Source organism: Thamnophis elegans, chromosome 5, assembly GCF_009769535.1.
Source record: "Thamnophis elegans isolate rThaEle1 chromosome 5, rThaEle1.pri, whole genome shotgun sequence".
Taxonomy (NCBI): domain Eukaryota; kingdom Metazoa; phylum Chordata; class Lepidosauria; order Squamata; family Colubridae; genus Thamnophis; species Thamnophis elegans.
The window spans coordinates 10,004,663-10,026,830 of NC_045545.1; the positions used below are offsets into that span (position 1 = coordinate 10,004,663).

General features: G+C 37.5%; 1 protein-coding gene across 1 annotated transcript in view; it reads right to left on the bottom strand.

Annotated features, from left to right (window-relative positions):
- DPYD (dihydropyrimidine dehydrogenase) overlaps positions 1-22,168 on the bottom strand; it is a 628,457-nt gene that overhangs the window by 217,582 nt on the left and 388,707 nt on the right. Inside the window, 1 exon segment of the mRNA XM_032217710.1 lies at positions 21,011-21,175. Coding sequence (XP_032073601.1) covers positions 21,011-21,175 — 165 coding nt within the window.

The window sequence follows — 22,168 nt, forward strand, 5'->3', positions numbered from 1 at the left end:
GTACAGACGCATGCCTTCACCAGGGTTGAGCTGCATCAAAGGGGGAGGCTTGGGCAGCAAGAAGGGCAATGGCTGAGAGGCTGCGGCGGCTGCCAAGTTTCCACCTGACAACACTTTCCCCCCTCCCCCCCCCAGCACAGGCCTGGCTCTGCTGAGCGGGCTCTGCTTAGTTCTGCCAGGATCCGAGGGGGAGGCTGGTAGCTGGAAACCAAACAGAGAAGAAGGGAAGGGAGACTGGACTGGGTATGCGGGAGGGGAAGGAGGGGGTTACTGTTACAATGGTTAAGACCTGCTGTTCCGGCAGGCCTGGGGCTGTTGAACTATCCAGCCCCATCCAAGGTTATGGCTGTTGTAGTATTTTAAATTGTTGTTTTTTATTTTATTTTTTGTATCCCCTTCGTTTTTTATTGTGAGCCGCCCTAAGTCCCTCGGGAATAGGGCGGCATACAAACTCAATAAATTGAAATTGAATTGAATTACTGGTTGGAAGTCTGCGAGGTTGGAAGTTTGTGCCAGTATGGAAGGGGCTTATGCTGCTCCTCTTGCCGAAGACGGCCCAGTGCCCAAGATCAGAGTGTGCGTGTGTGTGTGGGGGGGGGAGGAGTCAGAGCCGGAATGGAGGTGAGGAAGGGGAAAAGAGAGATGCACGCAGCACAGAGGACTCTCGGGAAAGCAGCTTGCTCTGAGTGATGGAGGTTGATGGGCAGAGCTACGGTAGCCAAGAGGTACCATTCTGAGGCATAAAACAAGATGGGGGAAATAAAATAAAATAAAGGAATGTTGGCGACGATGCACTTACGCTGCGATCCCTATTAAGACTGTTACCCATGCCACACCATGCTTCAAGACAAAATTCATTTATTTGTAATTAGAAATAAATATTTCACAATATATAATTACATATTGTTTTTGTGATTAATCACTATGCTTAATCATGTTCAATTTATAACAATAAAAATACATCCTGCTTATCAATATTTATCAATATCCTGCAATATTTACATTACGATTCATAACAGTAGCAAAATTACAGTTACATAGTAGCAACGGAAATAATTTTATGGTTGGGGTCACCACAACATGACGAACTGTATTAAAGGGTCGTGGCATTAGGAAGGTCGAGAACCACTGCTCTAAGAGCTTTACAGAGTCGGCATATTACCCCCAACAATCTGGGTCACTCCTCACCGCAGATCTTTCTAGAAGAACATTTTACTTTTGTGATATATGGAACTCAGCCATCAGTTCATCCAAGCTTATTCACTTTATCCTAATTTCTAAATTAACAATATACATGAAACTTTCCCACATTTCACTATTACAGCTGAAGAAAAAAAAAATCAATCCATAGACTCCAGTTCAACATAGAACTATACTGCACTTCTCAAATTTTATTCTGTGACCCGACAAAAGTGCATACAATAAAAGCGTGCCGACAAAACCATGTCGCTAAAACCGCGATGTCATCACCGCGGTGACAACAGGTGCAGCAACAGAAGGGCGCTTTACAACAGCGCGTCGACAGAAAGCCGATTTAAGTTAAGGTAAGGGTTAGGTTAGGGTTAGGTTTAGGGTTCAGTTAGGGTTAGGGTTAGGTTAGGTTTAGGGTTAGGCTTAGGCTTAGGCTTAGGCTTAGGCTTAGGGTTAGGCTTAGGGTTAGGCTTAGGTTAGGCTTAGGGTTAGGCTTAGGGTTAGGCTTAGGGTTAGGGTTAGCGTTATGTTTAGGGTTAGGTTTAGTTTTACAGCGCGCTTCTGTCGCCGCACTGTTGTCGGCGCGATTCAGCGCTCATTCATCGGAGTGCTTTAGAACTCGCGGTTTTGTCACCGCGGTTTAATCGGGCGCGGTTTTGTCGGTGAACCAATTTTATTTATTTTCAGCTCAGGACCCTTTCAGTTAAAATATTCCCAAAGATATTTCTCAAACACAATGTGTCCTATATAGTTCCTACATTTACGCGATCCCTTTATCTGAAGTTATAGAAGCAATTATACATAAACTTGAAGAAGTTCCTTGCCTTCTTCATAAACAAAGCAGACCTATATTGTAACATTATATCATCTACACCTGCAGCCCTATAATTTTTTCAATATTCTCATTGCATTTAAGTAGACTAGATGTAGATTTATATAACATTATGTAAACTGTGAATGTGTTTACTTCTTCTGTCATTTTCTCATATTTTTTCTCCTTACATTTTTAGAATACCATATAATTTAAACTATTCCTCCCTTATTAGATATAATGCATTATGGTTTTATTATATTTAAAAACCTGCTTTCTCCATGCAATATATTTAGATAGGAAAATATTTAAGAAAGGTAATCAGTGTGGTTTTTATCTTTCTCTCCTGATGAATATCCAAACTTATTATTTTATATGACCTATTCATTAATTAATTCTCTGGCATATGTCAGAATAAGATCCACCTATTTGTTCCATCCATCAGGCAAGTGTGATACATCTTAAAATATAAGTGAACTGCAGCACAAATGTAACATTTGTACAGGATATGGAGAAGCCAAATCCAATCCTGTAAAGCTAATCATTCCTCATCTTGCTCATTATTGTACGATATGGTGTCTATGTATGTATACAATACAAATATAACACCCACTAACCAACTGCTAATGTTATTAAAGGCAAAGAGAGAGAGATGGAAACATAAATTATTGTTACTTATAGGCAAAGTGTTATTATTGAAACTGATAGCATAAACATCAATCAAATAATGTCTCTATAAACTCATGGAATTCTTCATTAATATTGGAGTCCTATTAGAAAGAATCCATAGGAACAACATCACATGTCTTCAAATATGTGACTGTCATTTTTACAAATAGGTTGCTATATAGATATTTGAAATCACTTGAACTTACATAAGGGTAACCTAGAAAATATGTTAGTGAGTTTAATCAGGACTTTGTGATCCATTACATTCATGGTGAGATTTACATTAAGTATGCTATAGCAGTCTAATTGATTTCATTACTTTCTATTTCTTAATAAGCCAAGAGGCATTTCACATTCCTCTTAGCCAGGGAAGACCCCTGAATACACCCCAGTTCATTTTTAGTCCACCATATATATTAAACATCAGACTGAGAATGCAGTATGCCATGAAAATATGAAAAGATTATGTTGTTCTATCACCGGCCCATGCTTGTCATTCCTGCAGTGAAATCCAGAGCTAGACTTGATGGACAGATGGCAGGTGAAAAGAATATTGGTCAATGGGATGGACAACATACCATCATCAAGACCTCTGTCCCATCTTTGCAGCTCAACACCAGGTCTTTTCAACCAGGTTTCCTATAAGACTAAAGGAATTCCAAGCTACCACTTTTTATGGTCCTCTGAGATGTCTTGGTGCAATATTCAGCATCCAGCTGGTCAGAGGCAAATCAGGCCTGTCTCTCAGCTCCACTTTTTTGTAGCCAGGTATTTATTTATTTATTTATTTATTTGTTTGTTTGTTTGAAAAATTTACTGGCTGACAATCATATGTATCTCCTTAATCACCAGAAACTATGAACTATTATTCTTGGTTCAGTGGTGGGTTTTCAAAAATTGTTCGACCCTACTCTGTGGGTGTGGCCTCCTTTGTGGGAGTGGCTTGCTGCCCATGTGACTGGATGGGAGTGGCTTGCCGCCCATGTGACCAGATATGAAGCTGCCGACGACACTTGTCAGAACCACCTAAATTACCTCACACACAGCACTGGCTTGCATAAGAATATGATGTCAACTTGTTTTTTAAAAGGCATCTTTGGTTTGCGTTAAAACAACTTCAACACACGCAATGTTCTGATTGCACCACAAACGCAAGTAGTCATCCTTACCTTTCACAGAGGCACTGAGTTTTATAAATATGAGCATGATAGTGTAGAATAATCATATCCAAGGACCAGTGGTGGGTTTCAAAATTTTTTGGAACCTCTTCTGTAGGTGCGGCCTGCTTTCCGGGTCCACTGGTGGAACCTCTTCTAACCGGTTCGGTAGATTTGACGAACCGGTTCTACCGAATAGGTGCGAACTGGTAGGAACCCACCTCTGTCTTGGTTGCTTAGCACCAATTAGCAACACCATGAAGTAAGGACTATGAACAGCAAGAAAGCTACCATAGATTGATAGGCAGGTGTATGCACTGCTCAGAATGGGAACAGGAATTATTTTTTCCTTAATTTTCTGGGCCATTGTATTCCAAAGAAGAGTATAACAAAGATGACTTATCTCAAGTTTATCATGATTTATGTCACTGCTTATTTATTTATTTTATTTTATTTATTTAGTTAGTTAGTTAGTTAGCCAAGCACGTGTGAGAAAAAACAGTTTAAGTATGAACATAACATATGAAATATAAGTATAAACAGGTATAAGTATATACATAATAAATGAGTACAAATAAATGGGGACAGTAGGACAGGGATGGTAGGCCGCGCTGGTGCACTTATGCATGCCCCCTTACAGACCTCTTAGGAATGGAGTGAGGTACACAGTTTAAGGTTAAAGTTTTGGGGGTTTGAGGATGCAACAACAGTGTCAGGTAATGAGTTCCAGGCATTGACCACTCTGTTGATGAAGTCGTATTTTCTGCAACAGGTTTTGAGTGGTTTATTTTGAGTTTGTATATATAGTGTATTATTGCAGGTGAAGCTGAAGTAGTCATTGACAGGTAGGATGTTGCAGCAGACAATTTTGTGTACTAAGCTTAGGTCAGACTGTAGGCAGAGTAGTTCTAGTTATCCAGGTCCAAATTTCAATCCTGGTGGCATAAAGTATTTGACTGATCTTCCATATTATATGAAAAAGGGAACTGTAAAACACACATAATCCTTAATGGAAACATTGGTTCTAGGCATCAGATTTTGCATTGGGCTACTGATGATTGTGATAATCATCATTTAGGAAATGGACATGAGATACTTTTAAATCTGTATATGTGGAAATGTTTATAAATTATTAATCATTTTTGGGGTACTTATTACAGGAATAAACAAAAACATTATTTCTCTTGAAATTATAAATATTTAAATATAATCAGAAGATTCTGTTAATAGAAAAAAACATTTAAATAACCACACAGATATTGAAACTCCCCTTCTCCTATATTTCTGTCCTACAGATCTTAAAAATGTATTATGATTTTTTTTTTCCTCTTGAAATTTTGATTTGTCACTGGATTGAAATAAAATAAGCTTCTTATTAAAACGCTCTTACAGCATCAAATCCATGCAATAAGAGAGTTAACAGTTGTAAACCCTGTCATGCCTGTGAGAAGCAGAGGAATTATCTTGTTATCAATTTAATAATGGAGTATTGAAGTAAATGATGCCATCCACTGACACCAGTAACACTGTGCTCCCCTGGGAAATTCAAGTCTGTGGAAACTGTCAATCTAGATGGATATGGACATATTAAACAATGTACTTTCAGTCCATAAATCTATTCTTTCAATGCTGCCTTACTAAAAAAAAAGATTCTGCATAGTGATAAAGACAAGTAATGTAGGATATCTTGACATTACTGACTTATAATCCTCTTCACTTTAAGATAGGACAATAAGAAATTCAGCATAAGGCCAGTCTACAATTTAACCCTTTTTATAGCAGGGCCAATATGTAGTTTTAACTCTTACTAGCCTTATTTTATTCATAACATGCATTAAAAATTAACATTTCACAAGAAAACCTGTATAGAGGTAAATTTTTAATAATTGGCAGATACTCTTTCTGAGTAATTATTCATCCCCTTGTCGTTGGGATTTTTAAAAACATAAATATATACAATATATTTTTATTTTTTTAAAAACAAATATGCAATATTTGCTTCAAAAAGAAGCAAAAAAATAGAAAAAGCAAGTTTTCAAGATATTTGCAAGCAGTTTAAGATGACAAAAATTAAACCGTCATTGATATAAATTTGCATATTAGTATTTCTGACATCACTTTGCAAGATGGAATCAGTAATCCTAAAATAGATTTAGATTACTATGCATTAATTGACAACTAAAACCACTATAATTGAATTTATAAATTAGAGACCAGGAACAAATTTCATTAATTCTGTCTGGTCTAACAAAAATTAATGAATTCAGCAAAATAAGAGAAAAAATTAAATGTCACAACTTGTAAAAAATTAAATCTAAATATTTAAATATTTTAAATATCAAAATAATCTAAACACCTATTTAGAAAACTGATATGTTTTCTAACTTAAACATGGCTCTCAACAAGTATAAAATCATGGGGATAAATACAAAAGAAAATAACACATATCAATAAAGACTAAACACTAAACAAGTTGGTGATTAGGACAAAATTATAATCTATTTTACAACTGAGAATCCAAACTCAGGTGCTCAATGAAAGAGTATACTTTAACTGCCTAGGGTGAGATGCAAAATAATTTAAAAAGATAAAAATACCTAAAAACTATCTTTAAAATAATCTTTTTTAAAAAGGCTAAACATTTCCTTGTTAGTTCTCCTTCATAAAGATATCTATATAGAAAAGGATTATTTATACAGAAGGAAGAAGTGGACAATCTAGGTTAATTATTGGAAGACTGCTATCATGTCACCACTATTCCTTCTTTTTCATTAAACTAGACATATCCAATTTCTGCAACTGTTCTTCCTATGTTTTAGCCTCCAGTCCTACATTATGATGTAACCTGACCACTTGGATGAAGAGGCACAAATCCAAGTATCTGCATTAAAGTTTTCCTCCTTCTCTTTGTAGAGGAGCAACATAAATAAAAACGTGTGTGAAACTTTCTGGTAACACATTTACAAATCAAGATGAGTATGATGGGCAGGTTTCATTATGGTCATAACTTGAAGATTACCTGTGTACTATTATTATGTAGAAATAAAGAAGGCAACACTGTTCTTACATAACATTGTTTCTATTCACATATATTAAATGTACTACAGATTAATATATGCTCTCATAAATAAGGACTGTGAAATGTTCCAGATACAAAGGTACTCCTCGATTTATGATCAGTTGTTTAATAACTGAAATTATGCTGGACTCAAAAAAAAGTTGCTTCTCACCTGTCCTCAAAGTTATGACTGCTGCACTAGCCCTGAGGTCATGTGAGCACATTTTGTTTTATTGATTTTTTATATATATAAAATACATTTCTTAGTGCTTAATAAACATTGTGTTGTCTGGGTATTTAATTTGCTTAACAATACTAATTACATTCTTGTGTTTCAAAAGTTTTATTTCTTTTAAGGCAAACATTTCATCATTCCTCAATCAGTAAGACATCGAAGTACAATTTTTTTGTATGTCAAAATAATTCTAGTTTACCACCAAATTCTTGTCTAGCCTAATGCATACCCCTCCCTCCCTCCACCCTCTCCCCCAACCTCCCTCCACCTTCCCCCCCACAACTTCCCAGAACCCGTACACGGTATGGATTTCTAACAAACACAGTCTAAAATCTGTTGAGAAAAAAAAAGAAATAAAAAAAAATTAATAACATTCTACATTGACCTTAGCTGCTTCTTGCTGAACCAACTTTAAACAATTTAAATCATTTCTGATCTTAAGCATAGGCTAACTGGAATTTCTTGGTCCCATATTTATTTTGTATATAGTCAATCCATTTTTTCCAGTCCTCGTTTATATCTCTCATTTGAGTGATCTTTAAGATATGCCGAGTGAGCACATTCTGAGTGCTTGGCAAGTGGCACACATTTATATATGATCTCCTTTTTTACACGCACACACACACACACACACACACACAAACAAACAAACAAACTTTCCAGAAAAATTACCCACTGCATAATCCACATTTTAAAATGGTTGCAAAATTCACTCAGTGCCATGATGTGGGATTGCAATGCCTTACAATCACAATTCTGGGCTCAATTGTGATGTAAATCGAGGGCTACCCATAAAGTGTATAAGATGCTTCACAGCATGCAGGAATTCAAACTCCTTAAAGCAACTGAATCTTTTCCTGAGATTGTGATTTTATTCTACGGCTGCAGGATGATCCTAGCATAGGATGTGTTTGGTTTAAGGACCTGCAGAGAGTCACAACCAGTAGGTACTCCAGTGCCTTCAAGGCTCTGCAGTCTTAACTAATCTTGTACTTAATCTTGTAGAATTGATGCAGGAAGGGTTGCACAGATAAACCCACCAGCGGCTAGCCAGGTTAGGTGGTCTTAATAGAATGGACCTTATAAATTCATATTAGCTTGGCTTTTCATTCTAGTGCCCTGGAGTCCCAAAGTTGACTTTTAGCTGGAGTGAACTTTTCTCTCCAACTTCCTCATAAGTATTAAAATAGGGCTGAACAGTGTGCAAGACCCTGTAAAGGAGGGGCACAGGAAGCCAGGCGTGGGTGAGAGATAGAACAGAGGTAAAACTGCTGACAGCTTAAGACATTTATAGGAACTTCTCTTTTTTGTATTTTTCCTATGCACTTCTCTGTAACATTCCAAATGAACTTCCCATTTTTGAAATGTCATGTTTGTCTCGTGTATGGAAACGCCTTGAGAATGCACAGTGTAGAACACGGCATAAAAGTAGGATCCTGGGCAGAGCCCAGGCAGTTCAGATTTTGATGTGTGAACACGCTGAACTCGATGCATCCAATAAACCTGTTTCTCTCACCTTCGTGGTCTCAAGTCCTGGTCTTTCTGAAGTAGATTACAAACCTCAATCTGCTGCAACAGAATTATGTAAAACGTGTAAGATGACCCTGAGGAGAATACCCAGAATTCTGTTCTTAAAATAAGGGAGGGCCTCCCACACTCATACCTGATTATCATCTCATTGACTGAAACACCTACTCTAATGTCCCTTTCAAATGAATTGATAATCCTAGAGGTTCACATATTTTTCCACATACAGATGTGCAGCTTTGGATCATTTTCCTCAATACATAAATGAACAAGTAAATATTTTGACTCATTATTTAATTGGGTTCTTTTTTTAAATTTAATTTTAGGAGTTATCATGTTTTTAGGTCATACAGGTTATACGGAAATACTGAGTGCGCAAAAGGGTTCGCCAACTTTAAAGCACCACAAAATGTACAGAGTACACAGAATAATTTGGAATGGACCTTGGAGGTCTTCTAGTCCACCCACCCCCTACTCAAGCAGGAAATCCTATACCATGTCAGACAAATGGTTGCCCAGTCTTTTCTTAAAAATCTCCAGTATTGGATCACCAACAACTTCTGGAGGCAAGTTGTTCCACATACATTTATTTTATAGAAAACTGCACAGAAGTGTTTATATTAGGGAAAGAAGCATATAAATATTTGCATATAAAAATAAAAAAAGGTTTTCTGTAAAAAAAATGCACATTGACAGAAAGGACTTATTACTGAGTTCAAACAAATGAAACAGACCCAACTGTATTTCTACATCACACACTATATCCCTCAAGTCACCACTACCTTAACTTTAAAGAAACAGAAATTAATATATTAGCTAAAGCAAGAAGCAAATGAAAGAAGATGGAAATGTAAAATCTGGAAATTTGTGTTTGGTTTGCTAAATGAAGGTTGAAGAAGGTTGCGTTTTAACTTAAACTTGCAAACTTTGCAATTTCAGATTACTGTACTTTTAGGTCCAATATTGCTAGATAAAGAATGGAAAGGAAAATGATATTGTAAGAAGTTAAAAGTGGGGAAATGATATCATTGTGACAGTAGCTTTGAAACCATTTGTAGTTAGCCATCATCATTCAATAAACTAATAAGAAATTATAATGGGTTCCTGCTATTAATTGCCAGACACAACTAGTGTTTCCAATTTTTAACAGAATAAAGAGTTTATTTTTTAAAAGATATTGTCTTGGTATAGTGGGTGCAGAAGAGGTCAGGAAACAATAAAAAAAAACTAATAGAAAGTGCTTATATCTAGTTTTACATATTTCAAACACATAAACTCTAACCTGCAGCAAAACCTTAACAACAGGGTAGTGACATCTCATTGATTCTTAACACTATGAGTTGAAAAGCTAGATAGGGAAATGGAAAAACAATCCCTTGGGTTTTACTCCTGGACTATGAAAATGTTTTCCAGCATTTTAAAGTTAAATAAGGCAGATTAAAATCCTGTTCAAAAAAATCCCCCGAAAACACCCCAAACAAATCCCAGACACTTTTACCATTTAAACTTTTGATCACTTTAATTCATTCCATTTCAAGTATTGCTATAGATTTGCAAGCAGCTTGGAAAGCGTATAGGTAAATTTGGAGAATTCCAGGCCATGTGTTCAGTGTACCCCCACACTGTTTGTTCCTAATATTTTACCATCCTCTGACCTTTCGCAGGGAAACAGAAGCAAAATTAATGACATGACCAATGGTATTGTCTCTGAAGGGAGCAAGGAGTATAACTATGAGAGAGAAATGGGCAATGTAGCATTCTTACAACTATTTCCACACATAAATTAGCCCTGGCCTGTTTGCTCACACATCTGCAGGTTTTTAAAACACATTTCAAAATTCAAAACATTGCCTACATTCAAGTCCTAATGCAATCAGGTGGGCAATTACAACTATTCTCTAGCTTCTTCTTCTTCTCCTTCTTTGGCCTGAGGCAGGATATAGGAAGTTATTTTCTCTCTTTGAGGCAACAAATGGAATATATGGTGATAACTATGTTTGCACAGGAAATGTGTATTTCCAGAATTTTCCTACTTGTTAGAATACCATAAATGTCTTCTTCCTTTGGACCAAACTAGCAGGCCAAAACATCAGAACTGAATACTAATATCCCCTACTGCCTTCACCAAAGGGTGCACTTATATTAAGTTCAACATCAGGAACTCTTGTAGTATAAATATACAAGTCAGAATGTATCAGATCTATATAATCATATTTGGGGGGGGGTTGTACTCAACACATCTTCACATTACCAAGTTTGAGAAACAATGGAACAGATAATACTACTCAAGAATATGTAAAAATATTTGACTATCAGGAGCCCCGTCGGTTCTACCACAAAACTGCAGTCGACTAAAGCGCGCTCGACGTACCTGACGTCATCACAGCGCGACGAAAAAAGCACGCTGTGAGTGCTAAAGCTAAAATTAACCCCTAACCCCCTGAAACCTAACCCTAACCCTAACCCTTAACCTAACCCTAAACCTAACCCTTAACCTAACGCTAAACCTAACGCTAACCCTTAACCTAACCATAAACCTAACCCTAACGCTTAACCTAACCCTAACCCTAACCCTAACCCTTAACCTAACCCTAACCCTAAACCTTACCTTAACGTGAATCGGCTTGCTTTCAAAGCGCTTTTAAAGCGCCCTTTTTTCTCCACAGATGCTGTTGTCGCGCTGCTGATGACATCAGCGACGCGCTTTAATCGGGCGCGCTTTAGTGGACCGCGGTTTTGTCGTGCCACGGCCACGTCAGCTGATAAGTTCTGGCCCACTGCTCTAGTTAATTATCAAAACAGGTTTCTATCACAGCCCCAGTAAAGGAGAATGTTTGATGTAGTTTTTGTTAGAGGAATGGGACAACTCACCACACACTTCGGCCAATTCACCATGTACAACTCACCACAGCCAGTTTGCTGTGGGACAACTTGCCATGGTCAATTTGCTGCAAGATAATTCAAAAGGTCAATTTAACCATTTAAAATAATTAAGAAACGATTTTAATTTTTGTCATTCACATTTAATTCTGTCCCTTCTTTGGCATCCTTTCTTTAGTGATTCTATTCAACTATTTGATATTAATGTAACTCTTGTCCTGTGGCAAGTTGGGCCATCGAGCTGAGGTGGCGCAGTGGTTAAATGCAGCACTGCAGGCTACTTCAGCTGACTGCAGTTCTGCAGTTCGGCTGTTCAAATCTCACCGGCTCAGGGTTGACTCAGCCTTCCATCCTTCCGAGGTGGGTAAAATGAGGACCCGGATTGTGTGGGGGCAATATGCTGACTCTGTAAACCACTTAGAGAGGGCTGAAAGCCCTATGAAGCGGTATATAAGTCTAACTGCTATTGCTATTGCTATGGTGAGTTGGTCACAGTGAGTTGTCATAGACCCTTCCTCAAAGTGGGTGATATTTCATGGGAAGGGATGTGTCAGGCACAGAGGTTCATGGCCATATGTTAAGTTTCAACACAAAAAATATTTAAGCCTATACACAAGAATCCAATAAATTAACAGTCAGCATTAAATTGGTACTTGATAATGATCAATGGAATTCAAGGAAGGATGGAATTGGCCCTCTTGTGGCAACAGGAGGATTCTAAACTTATGACGCATTTAATTCCACCCCAAAACTCTGCCTGCTTTTATTCTTCTCTTTCTAACTTGTCTTACATTAGAACTGAGAATATCTCCAGTAATTATTAAGACAGAATCGGGGTCAACAATACCTTTCTGATGCCTTAAAGCCAGGAAGAAAGCATTTCAACAGAATAATGAAGAAGATGGGTCTCTTCTCAATCTTCTCTCCATCTCTCTCTCCTAATCTCTCAGATCTTCTTTAGCAGAATTGTGACCAAAAACACAACAGGAAGTCTACCACTTGGACAGATTTCCACAACTCATTTGCACTTAGTAGTTACTTTATGTCATACAAAAACTACAGCCTATCAGCATCCAGGGTCTTTCATATGCCAAACTGATCTCGTTCATTGTTTATCTCAACTTCTAAGTCTGTCACTCTTATTTCAGGATATTCCATATGCCATTATCTCAAGAGCATTGGCAGCCTGAATTTTATCTTTTGTCATATAGTTAACAGTTTAGTCTGTCACAGACATATTTTAAAGTACAGCTTAAGCTACAAAGTATAGCAGCACTGGGTTTTGGCCTGAAGAAGTTGGAGTTAGAGAGAACTGTAAAGCACCGTGAAGTGGTACATAAGTCTAAGTGCTATTGCTATAACAGAAGTATTTGATTTAATTTAAGCAAGAACAGGTAAAAATTAGAGACCGCCTGCTGCCAATTACCTCCCACAGACCCATTAGATCTCACAGGGTTGGCCTCCTCCGGGTGCCATCTACCAGCCAATGCCACCTGGCTATTATCCGGGGAGGGCCTTCTCTGTGGCAGCTCCGGCCCTCTGGAACGAACTCCCCGCAGGGATTCGGACCCTCACCTCTCTCCAGGCCTTCCGAAAAGCCGTCAAAACCTGGCTTTGCCGGCAGGCCTGGGGGTGATGAGTTCCCTCCCCTCTCGACAGGTATGGTTGTGCGACTGTTGTTTACTTTTATTATTTGTATTTTTTTTTTTTATGTTCCCCTTTTTCCCCCTTGAATTGTTCGCTGCCCTGAGTCCTCCCGGAGAAGGGCGGCATACAAATAATAAAATTCTATTCTATTCTATTCTAATTAGAACCATGAACTTATTTCTAAAGTGCTTAAAAGGTATACATTTCATTTAAATTGAGCAAATTCTAGAGCACCTCTGATTCTGCCATTTTCACTTTACGTGACTCTCTGAAATTAACTTAAAAGAAATTAGCACACTTTTAACTGTTACTGTGTCAGTATCACTCCAGAGCTAGCAGAAAAGAAGAGGGAACAATCCATAGATAACATGGATCCAATTTAAAAGTCTGGATGTAAGTTCTATTATTTTACTAAAATAAGTCCAGAGAAATAGCCTAACACATTCAAACCATTGCTGTACAATATACTGCTGATTACATCAAACATTCTGCTGAACATAAAAAACTCCACAGCATTTATAAATTATTTTCTTGCTCTTTTAATTAGAATAATTATTTTTGAAAGAATACATACATACATGCATGCATGCATGCATGCATGCATACCATACACATGGTTTAGGAATCACAAGCTATGTGCTTGCACCTATTACCTAAATGTTTGTGCTTGGCTCTTCCTAATGGATCTGATAATGATTTTTCATGTGAACTGAACAGAGTAGAAATGACAAAGATGGAATTCAAGAAGTTGCTACCTTCTAGGGAAACATATTTTGTATAGGTTCTGTTTATCATGATTATTCATCTTGATTTCATCCTTTGTATAGTAGAATTAACCAAAACAAGTAGCCATTTTTGTAATGCTGATTTATCATTTTCTAACAAACTAGAAAGAAAAAGAATTTGCCTTCAGGAAAGCTGTAAAAACTTGGCTGTTCCGGCAGGCCTGGGGCTGTTGACCTCACTGTTGAGGTCCAGCCCCGATTAGAATGAATGTATGAGGTGTTGCTGTTTTAAACTGTTTCTTTCATTATGTGTTTGGTTATGTGTTTTGTTTTTTTTCTCTTTGTTTTTGTAAGCCGCCCGGAGTCCTTCGGGATTGGGCGGCATATAAATGTGGTTAATAAAATAAAATAAGAATTTACATTAAGGTTTCAAACTCTGATTTTTGTTAGGAGAGCAACAAACCAGGCATTCTTAATGGACTATAAATAGAATCTTCTGCTTACTTATTAGTTTATTGTTAGTTTAGATATTCTTTCTTGGAGTGGAGCCAAATAAGGATGAACAAGCAGGGCATATAGACATTCAATTTGGAAACCATAAATCCGCACTAAAAGAGCCGAGGTGGCGCAGTGGTTAGGGTGCAGTATTGCAGGCCACTTCAGCTGACTGTTATCTGCAGTTCAGCGGTTCAAATCTCACCAGCTCAAGGTTGACTCAGCCTTCCATCCTTCTGAGGTAGGTGAAATGAGGACCCAGACTGTGGGGGCGATATGCTGACTCTGTAAACTGCTTAGAGAGGGCTGAAAGCCCTATGAAGCGGTATATAAGTCTAACCGCTATTGCTATTGCTACTTCTAGCTAATCCTAAAACAGCCACAAACAACTAATACATGATTTTGTTGTTCTCCCATTATGTTAGGTGAAGAAACCTTTACTTTAGCACTAACAGCGCTTACATATTGTTTGTGGTTTTTTTTTTCTTTTTAACTCTACATAACATTAATTCTTTACTTAAATTTTCTATAAGCCAGTGAGAACTGAGGGACAGAATATTTATTCTGGATTAATGTTGAGCTACGAACATTTGATCACCTAAGGCACAAACCATGAGTTCTTAACCTCACTTTGATTCCTAAATAAATGTACCTGGGTTATCACAATGGAAAGAGATTTTTGCTGAACTGAGACATTTTAATTCATTAAAAGTTTATACTGCTTATATTTAAGGGGAATGAATGTCCCCCCCTTTTTTTTAACAGAGTGAAACTGCGTACTCATTTATTTAGGAGAAAGTCCCAAGGATGAAATGGGCCATTTCAGAGCAAATGTGCATTACATTGTGCTCTTAATGTTCAGAATGATATCTTAGGCTATAATCCTATATCCATATAATTGAAGCTATATGGATCCCACTGAACTCAATTGGGCTTTACTTCAGGACAGTCATGAATAAGAAAACAATAAGCAGAATGGAAGTCTGTATGAAAATAAAGATGTTGCTGTTGTTTTTAGCAAAATCAATTGGATGTATGTAAATGTATTCATGTTCTCTGCACACAGGTGCACAAAAGACCACAGACACATCAACCACTTTTACATAATAGGTAATGCAATCATTTCAGGAAGAAAAAAAAATGCTGAGCTGTAATGTAGTAGAGTTTCTTTCTTACAAGAAGCTCTCCTTGTATTCCTTCATATAGGATTTTTCAGCACAGGCATTAGCCTAATTGTTAAGACCTTGCGATATGAGTACTCAAGCTATTTCTAGCCATTAAGGACTTGTTTTTCCCAATAATAATAAAAAAAGAAGCTCTCAATTCATTTTCTGCGAGAAGCCTGGCAGAATGTTTCAGAAATGGCTTTTAATTTTCTCCTTTTTTACACCTTGATGCAATGTGTTTCAAGATGTGCTTATAGTCGTCATAAAGCTGTGAAATGTGTTCCCATCCAACAGGACCAAGGTCTTGTGCTCTAAATAAATAGTACTTTACACTGAAAATACAAATCTCCAATATGCCTTACTGTTCTTTTTATAAGAGGATCTTTGAACATAAACAGAATACTCAGAAGACTCCAGTCGTGCAACTTGAGGTAAACCCATCGGAACGTTGTGGAATGGAACTCTTGAACCAATTCCTTTTTTTTCTTTCTCTCAAGACCTTAACACACATTTATATTATTTTCTGTGGGGAAAACATTATGGCACATTTTATGTTTTCCTTTAGCAGTTTGAGAGTATGGGAAAGAATGGTCACTTTCTAAGGGGTCGAAACATAATGCTTCCGATCTATAACATGTAATATATCGTCCAAATAAATACAACATAATCGAGACATAAATTGGCTTGTTCCTATAAAGTGAACTTCAGAAAAGTAGTACGTAATATTTCTCGTTTATAATAGCATAACTTCAGGTATCTAAACATATACTGGTTCATTTGCTGTTTTGTGACTGTCCACACACTCACTCACAATTGCAAAGTTCTGTTTTTATACATGTAATGTACCATCTAGGTTATATTGCATCTGCAAAAAATATACATCTTATTTAAATGTTTACATTTCTAGATGCATTTTTCTCCAAATACCTATTTTAAATGCATGTTGGCATATTTTCTGAGGTAAGAACTACATTAGAAAAAAAAAATGAAGAAAAACAATAATTGAAGAATGATATTCTGATTTATATAGAGACTAAATATCATGCTAACCTCAAATACCTGTAGTTGTAACCAACACCAAAGCTATATGTCTGCTTAAAATTAGCTCTTGTAGTATGGGCTAGTTGATTTGTTTAGAACAAGATTATTTGATCAACTGTATTTTTTACAGTTGATAAGTATATTTTCTGAAACAATAGTCAAAGTATTTAGTTGTTAAATAGCATTAATATGCAGCATTTTACTCAGAGAAGTGTTTGACTAAGATGATTTACGTTATCAAATAACTATTCCATGAAATATACTTTCAAGTACTAAATTAAAGTCACAAGGTGCTTATCAGAGGTGGGTTCCTATCAGTTCGCACCTATTCGGTAGAACCGGTTCGTCAAATCTACCGAACCGGTTAGAAGAGGTTCCACCAGTGGACCCGGAAAGCAGGCCACACCTACAGAAGAGGTTCCAAAAATTTTTGAAACCCATCACTGACATAGAGAGGCACAGAGGGAGGGAGGGAGGGAGGGAGGGAGAGAGAGGCAAGGAGCCATACACAGACACACACAGACTCACACAGAGAGAGAAAGAGAAAGAAAGGAAGAAATAAATAAATAAATAAAAAAGAAAGAAAAAGTGAGAGAGAAATGAAAGAAAAAAAGAAAAAAAGGACAGAGAGACAAAAGGAAGGAAAGAGAGAGAGAAAGAGAGAGAAAACACATGGCTGGCAAGCCACTCCCACCAGGTCACATGGCCATCAAGCCACTCCCACAAAGGAGGCCACACCCACAGAATAGGTTCGAAAAATTTTTGAAACCCACCACTGGTGCTTATATACATCCGTGGAAATTTTACACTCACTTTCAGTCATTCAGCACTGCCATATTTACCTGAAAGCTACATTAGGATATGATGGGAAAACACCTGATCTATAGTTCTTGCAGTTTTATGTGAAAACAAATTAATAAGTCTTTTAAAGTGTCATTTATCTCTGGTTTTTGTCTGTAAAATGTATTTTAGACATTTGGGCACAAGAGGTTCTTTCCTCCATTCTCTTTCTTAATTGCTTCCTTGGCTCAATCTGCCCTGATCTGAATTCCTCCATATATTTTTTTTCATTAAGAGATAATGTTTCCCCCATTACAACATAAGCATGTGGGATGAGCAAATCTAACAGAAACTTTTTTTGAAAAGGGTTACTCATTCCAATTAGTCAAATTTAAAAAAGTATAAACATGGAGACAATCCCATAATCTGATTCCCATATATAGTAGTTTTTTTTTCTTAAGAAAAATAATTCAGCATCAGCATCCCTTGTTACAAACCCATTTGACTAGAATGGCCAAAGGGTCCAACTAATGATTTAGCTAAATAAATGAATCAGTTTAGTTTTCTCTTATGTGAGGATATTTGCAAGATTTTTCTCCTTTTGTCAAGACCTGCCTTTTTATATGTTATTGTGCAGTGGTGGGTTTCAATTTTTTTTCGAACCTACTCTGTGGGTGTGGCCTCATTTGTGGGAGTGGCTTGCTGGCCATGTGACCTGGTGGGAGTGGCTTGCTGGCCATGTGTTCTCTCTCTCTCTCTCTCTCTCTCTCTCTTTCCTTCCTTTTGTCTCTCTGTCCCTTTTGCCTTTTTTCTTTCATCTCTCACTTTTTCTTTCTTTTTTTCATTTTTTCTTTATTTCTTTCTTCCTTCCTTTCTCTTTCTGTGTGTGTGTGTGTGTGTGTGTGTGTGTGTCAGTGGTGGGTTTCAAAAAATTTGGAACCTCTTCTGTAGGTGTGGCCTGCTTTCCGGGTCCACTGGTGGAACCTCTTCTAACCGGTTCGGTAGATTTGACGAACCGGTTCTACCGAATAGGTGTGAACTGGTAGGAACCCACCTCTGTTATTGTGACACAGTTAGCCAAGGAAGTGGCTTTCGTTCAGATATTGCAACACTTCTTTTGTCAGTCTGTTTTTCACTTGCATTGACTGTCCATGGATACCACTGACAACCAATTCAATTTTATTTTCATTCTGTTAGGAAAAATTCATGAATACTTGGGGAAAAAATCTAACCAAATAGAATTCACAATTCCAAATGACTACATGCGTCAAAATTCTTGTTCAATTGATCTTGCCCATTTTATATTTTTTCCCTTTTATTAAATCTTTGTGTTGGTATGTATACAATATTCCAGGGGTGTCAAACTCACAGCCCCCAGGCCTGATGCCTCATGCGCTGGCCATGCCCACACCCAGTTTAGTGAAGGGGGGGGTAGTCGGGCTACATCACGTGACAACACAAGTTTGACACCTCTGCAATATACAATTGAGACTTCAACACTAAGTAACTAGATCAAGATCAAAACCTTCATTATACAACAAATACTTTGATGCAACTGCAGCAGTTTTTTTGTATTATGTACCATTTTATATGGTATCAAATAATTTTATGTTTGTAATAACAATTTCCTAAATTGTAATTAACACTGATATTTATTTTTATTTTATTTCTAATACTATTAGATAGCGAAACAATATAATGTCAATAATTTTAGTGCTATGCAAGCATCATTATATCAACACAATATAATATATTGAGATTTTCCGCATAATAAAAAAAATATTTCTGCATAGTACTTTACCCGTTTACACATGTAGGTGATTTTTCATACTAGTAATCATGTGTTTTTTTTTCCCCTTTGGCAATATTTTATGAATGCTTACATGCAAATCATTCAACAGTGCAAAAACAAAACAAAAACATCTTGAAGATCCATATATGTAATTACATTAACACTGCCTTTTTTCAATGCTTTATCCATGTAAACCTTATACTATCCATGTAAATATTTATGTAGGAGAAGAAAAGAAAGAATTGGCTATTTAAAACACAAAATGAAATTAAATCAGGATTCCACTCCTGCAGAAAATAAATTGATCATTTATTTTGATTATTTATTGTTGTTCAGTTCAATTTCTGTCATGGTTCTCTGAAACTGAAACATAATGTAGCTAAAATTTGAATAATGTTAATACAAATCCCTTTGATTCCAGAGTTCAACCAAAAGAACTGTCAACTACTTAAACGGTAACAAAGACTTTAATTCCTAACATATTAATTTTTGAACTCATTCTTTAAACTGCCGCATTCTAATGCAAAAGCAATTATATTTTCTTCTTTTTAATATTTACAATAATGCAATAATTTACTTTACTGTAATCATTAGCTAAGAATTCTCTTTTTGACTCTGCTTTCTTCTTGTTCCTGCCAAAATGTCATTCTTCATTCATGGTTTTCACTCAGCCAGGTTTTAAAAAGAACATTTTGTTTTTGTTGTTACTGAATATAGTATACATATCTAGTATTATGGAGTTTCTCAAAGAAAGGCACCAAAAATGGGGATTTGAATAAAACTATTTTTTCAACTATTTGACATCCTATTTGCCCCCAGCACTTTATAACTCAGAACAAAAAGTCTACCTTTCTTTAGAGACAACAAATTTATCTCTCTAATAATGACAGTTTTGAAATGAATTTCATGGCTACGGTGAAGTATAGTATATGTATAAGTATTTACCCCACGATAAGCATTGCATCTGTGAATAAAAGCTAGAAAAGGGGGCAGATCTGTGCTACTGTCAGAGGAACTTGAGCAGATGCTTTGTTTCTCACAGTATATAAACATTTTCTTTATCCCCCTTCACGTCTAGTCAAAACATACCTATCCTCCGTGAGCTGCACTGGCTACCCATTAGTCTCCGGACCCGCTTCAAGGTGCTGGTCGTCACCTATAAAGCCCTACATGGCATCGGACCTGGGTACCTGAGAGACTGCCTCCTGCCGATTACCTCCCTTAGATCGATCAGATCTCACAGGTTAGGTCTCCTCCGGATTCCATCTGCCAGCCAATGTTGGCTGGCGACTCCCCGGGGGAGAGCCTTCTCTGTTGCAGCTCCGGCCCTTTGGAACGACCTCCCCGTGGAGATGCGGACCCTTACTACCCTCCCGGCCTTCCACAAAGCCACCAAGTCCTGGCTGCTCCAGCAGGCCGGGGGGCTTGTGAAATATCCAGCCCCACGGTAACTGTGAATGTTGTGTACTTTAAAGTGTTGTTTTGTCTATTTATCCCCTTCCCTTGTTTATTGTAACCCGCCCGGAGTCCTTCGGGAGTGGGCGGCGTACAATAAACTAAACTAAACTAAACTAAACTAAACTAAACTAAACTAAACTAAACTAAACTAAACTAAACTAAACTAAACTAAACTAAACTAAACTAAACTAAACTAAATATATTTGCAGGTTTTTAAAAACAGAAAATACCGAAAGGCTTGATTATCAGAAAAGTGAATGAATATATAAACCCCATGGTAGCAATTGTTTTTCAAACGACTTCCAATTTTCTGAAAAAAAAATGTATTGATCGTCTCTACTTGACACGTGAATTTCTTTGCAATTCATTCTGACTTACTTTGTTAGGGAAGTCTGACTTCAATTCAGAAATACTCCTGCACCAATAAGCTGCTGTTTTCTCACTTATGAGCTCAATGTTCAAGAAGGAACCTTGACCGGGACCATACATGGGACCTGTGGTAGCTCCACGTATTATCCTTGGAGAAACATTTGTTACAATGTCCTGTGAAAACAGCAAAAAAATAAATAAATAAATTAGCAATTCAACTTTAGCAAAGGAAAAATATTTCTACTTCTTCATTCTGAAACCTTTCCCTCTAGCGTTGCATACAGCCAGTCCTTCCTTAACGATCATTTGTTCAGCAAGCCAAATTATGATGGCACTGAACAAATGATATTTAAGCAGTGGTGGGTTTCAAAAACTTTTGGAACCTCTTCTGTAGGTGTGGCCTGCTTTCTGGGTCCACTGGTGGAACTTCTTCTAACCGGTTCGGTAGATTTGACGAACCGGTTCTACCGAACTGGTGCGAACCGGTAGGAACCCACCTCTGTATTTAAGCCTGCTCTTAATGTTATGGCTGCTGCACTGTTCTCGTGATCAAAACTGGGCATTTGGCAGACCTCCCACATTTATGATCACAGGGGAGCTTAAACTTCCTCCCACTCACCTCCCACCAATAGCAATAGCAGTTAGACTTATATACCGCTTCATAGGGCTTTCAGCCCTCTCTAAGCGGTTTACAGAGTCAGCATATCGCCCCCAACAACAATCCGGGTCCTCATTTCACCCACCTCGGAAGGATGGAAGGCTGAGTCAACCTTGAGCCGGTGAGATTAGAACCGCTGAAATGTAGATAACAGTCAGCTGAAGTGGCCTGGAGTACTGCACCCTAACCACTGCGCCACCTCGGCTCTACCCCCACCTATGCCCTTTTGGTTGCCTTGCACACTACTGCCCTGTATTCCCTGTAGCGGGAGTTGAAGGAAGTAGTTGGCACTGGCAGTAGCCCTCTCATTTCCCAGGGAGGAGGCAGCATATTCCAGAGCGAGCCCAAGACCAGAGACTGTGTAGTCTGTTTTGGATGGTAAGGGGAGGAAAAGTTTCAGGATAGGCCCACCTTAGAATCTCCCATCTATTATGCATCCATTAGGTTAGAAGCTTATAATTTTACTCTTTCAAGCTTAAACTGGAAGATCAGATCCCATAAAGAAATGA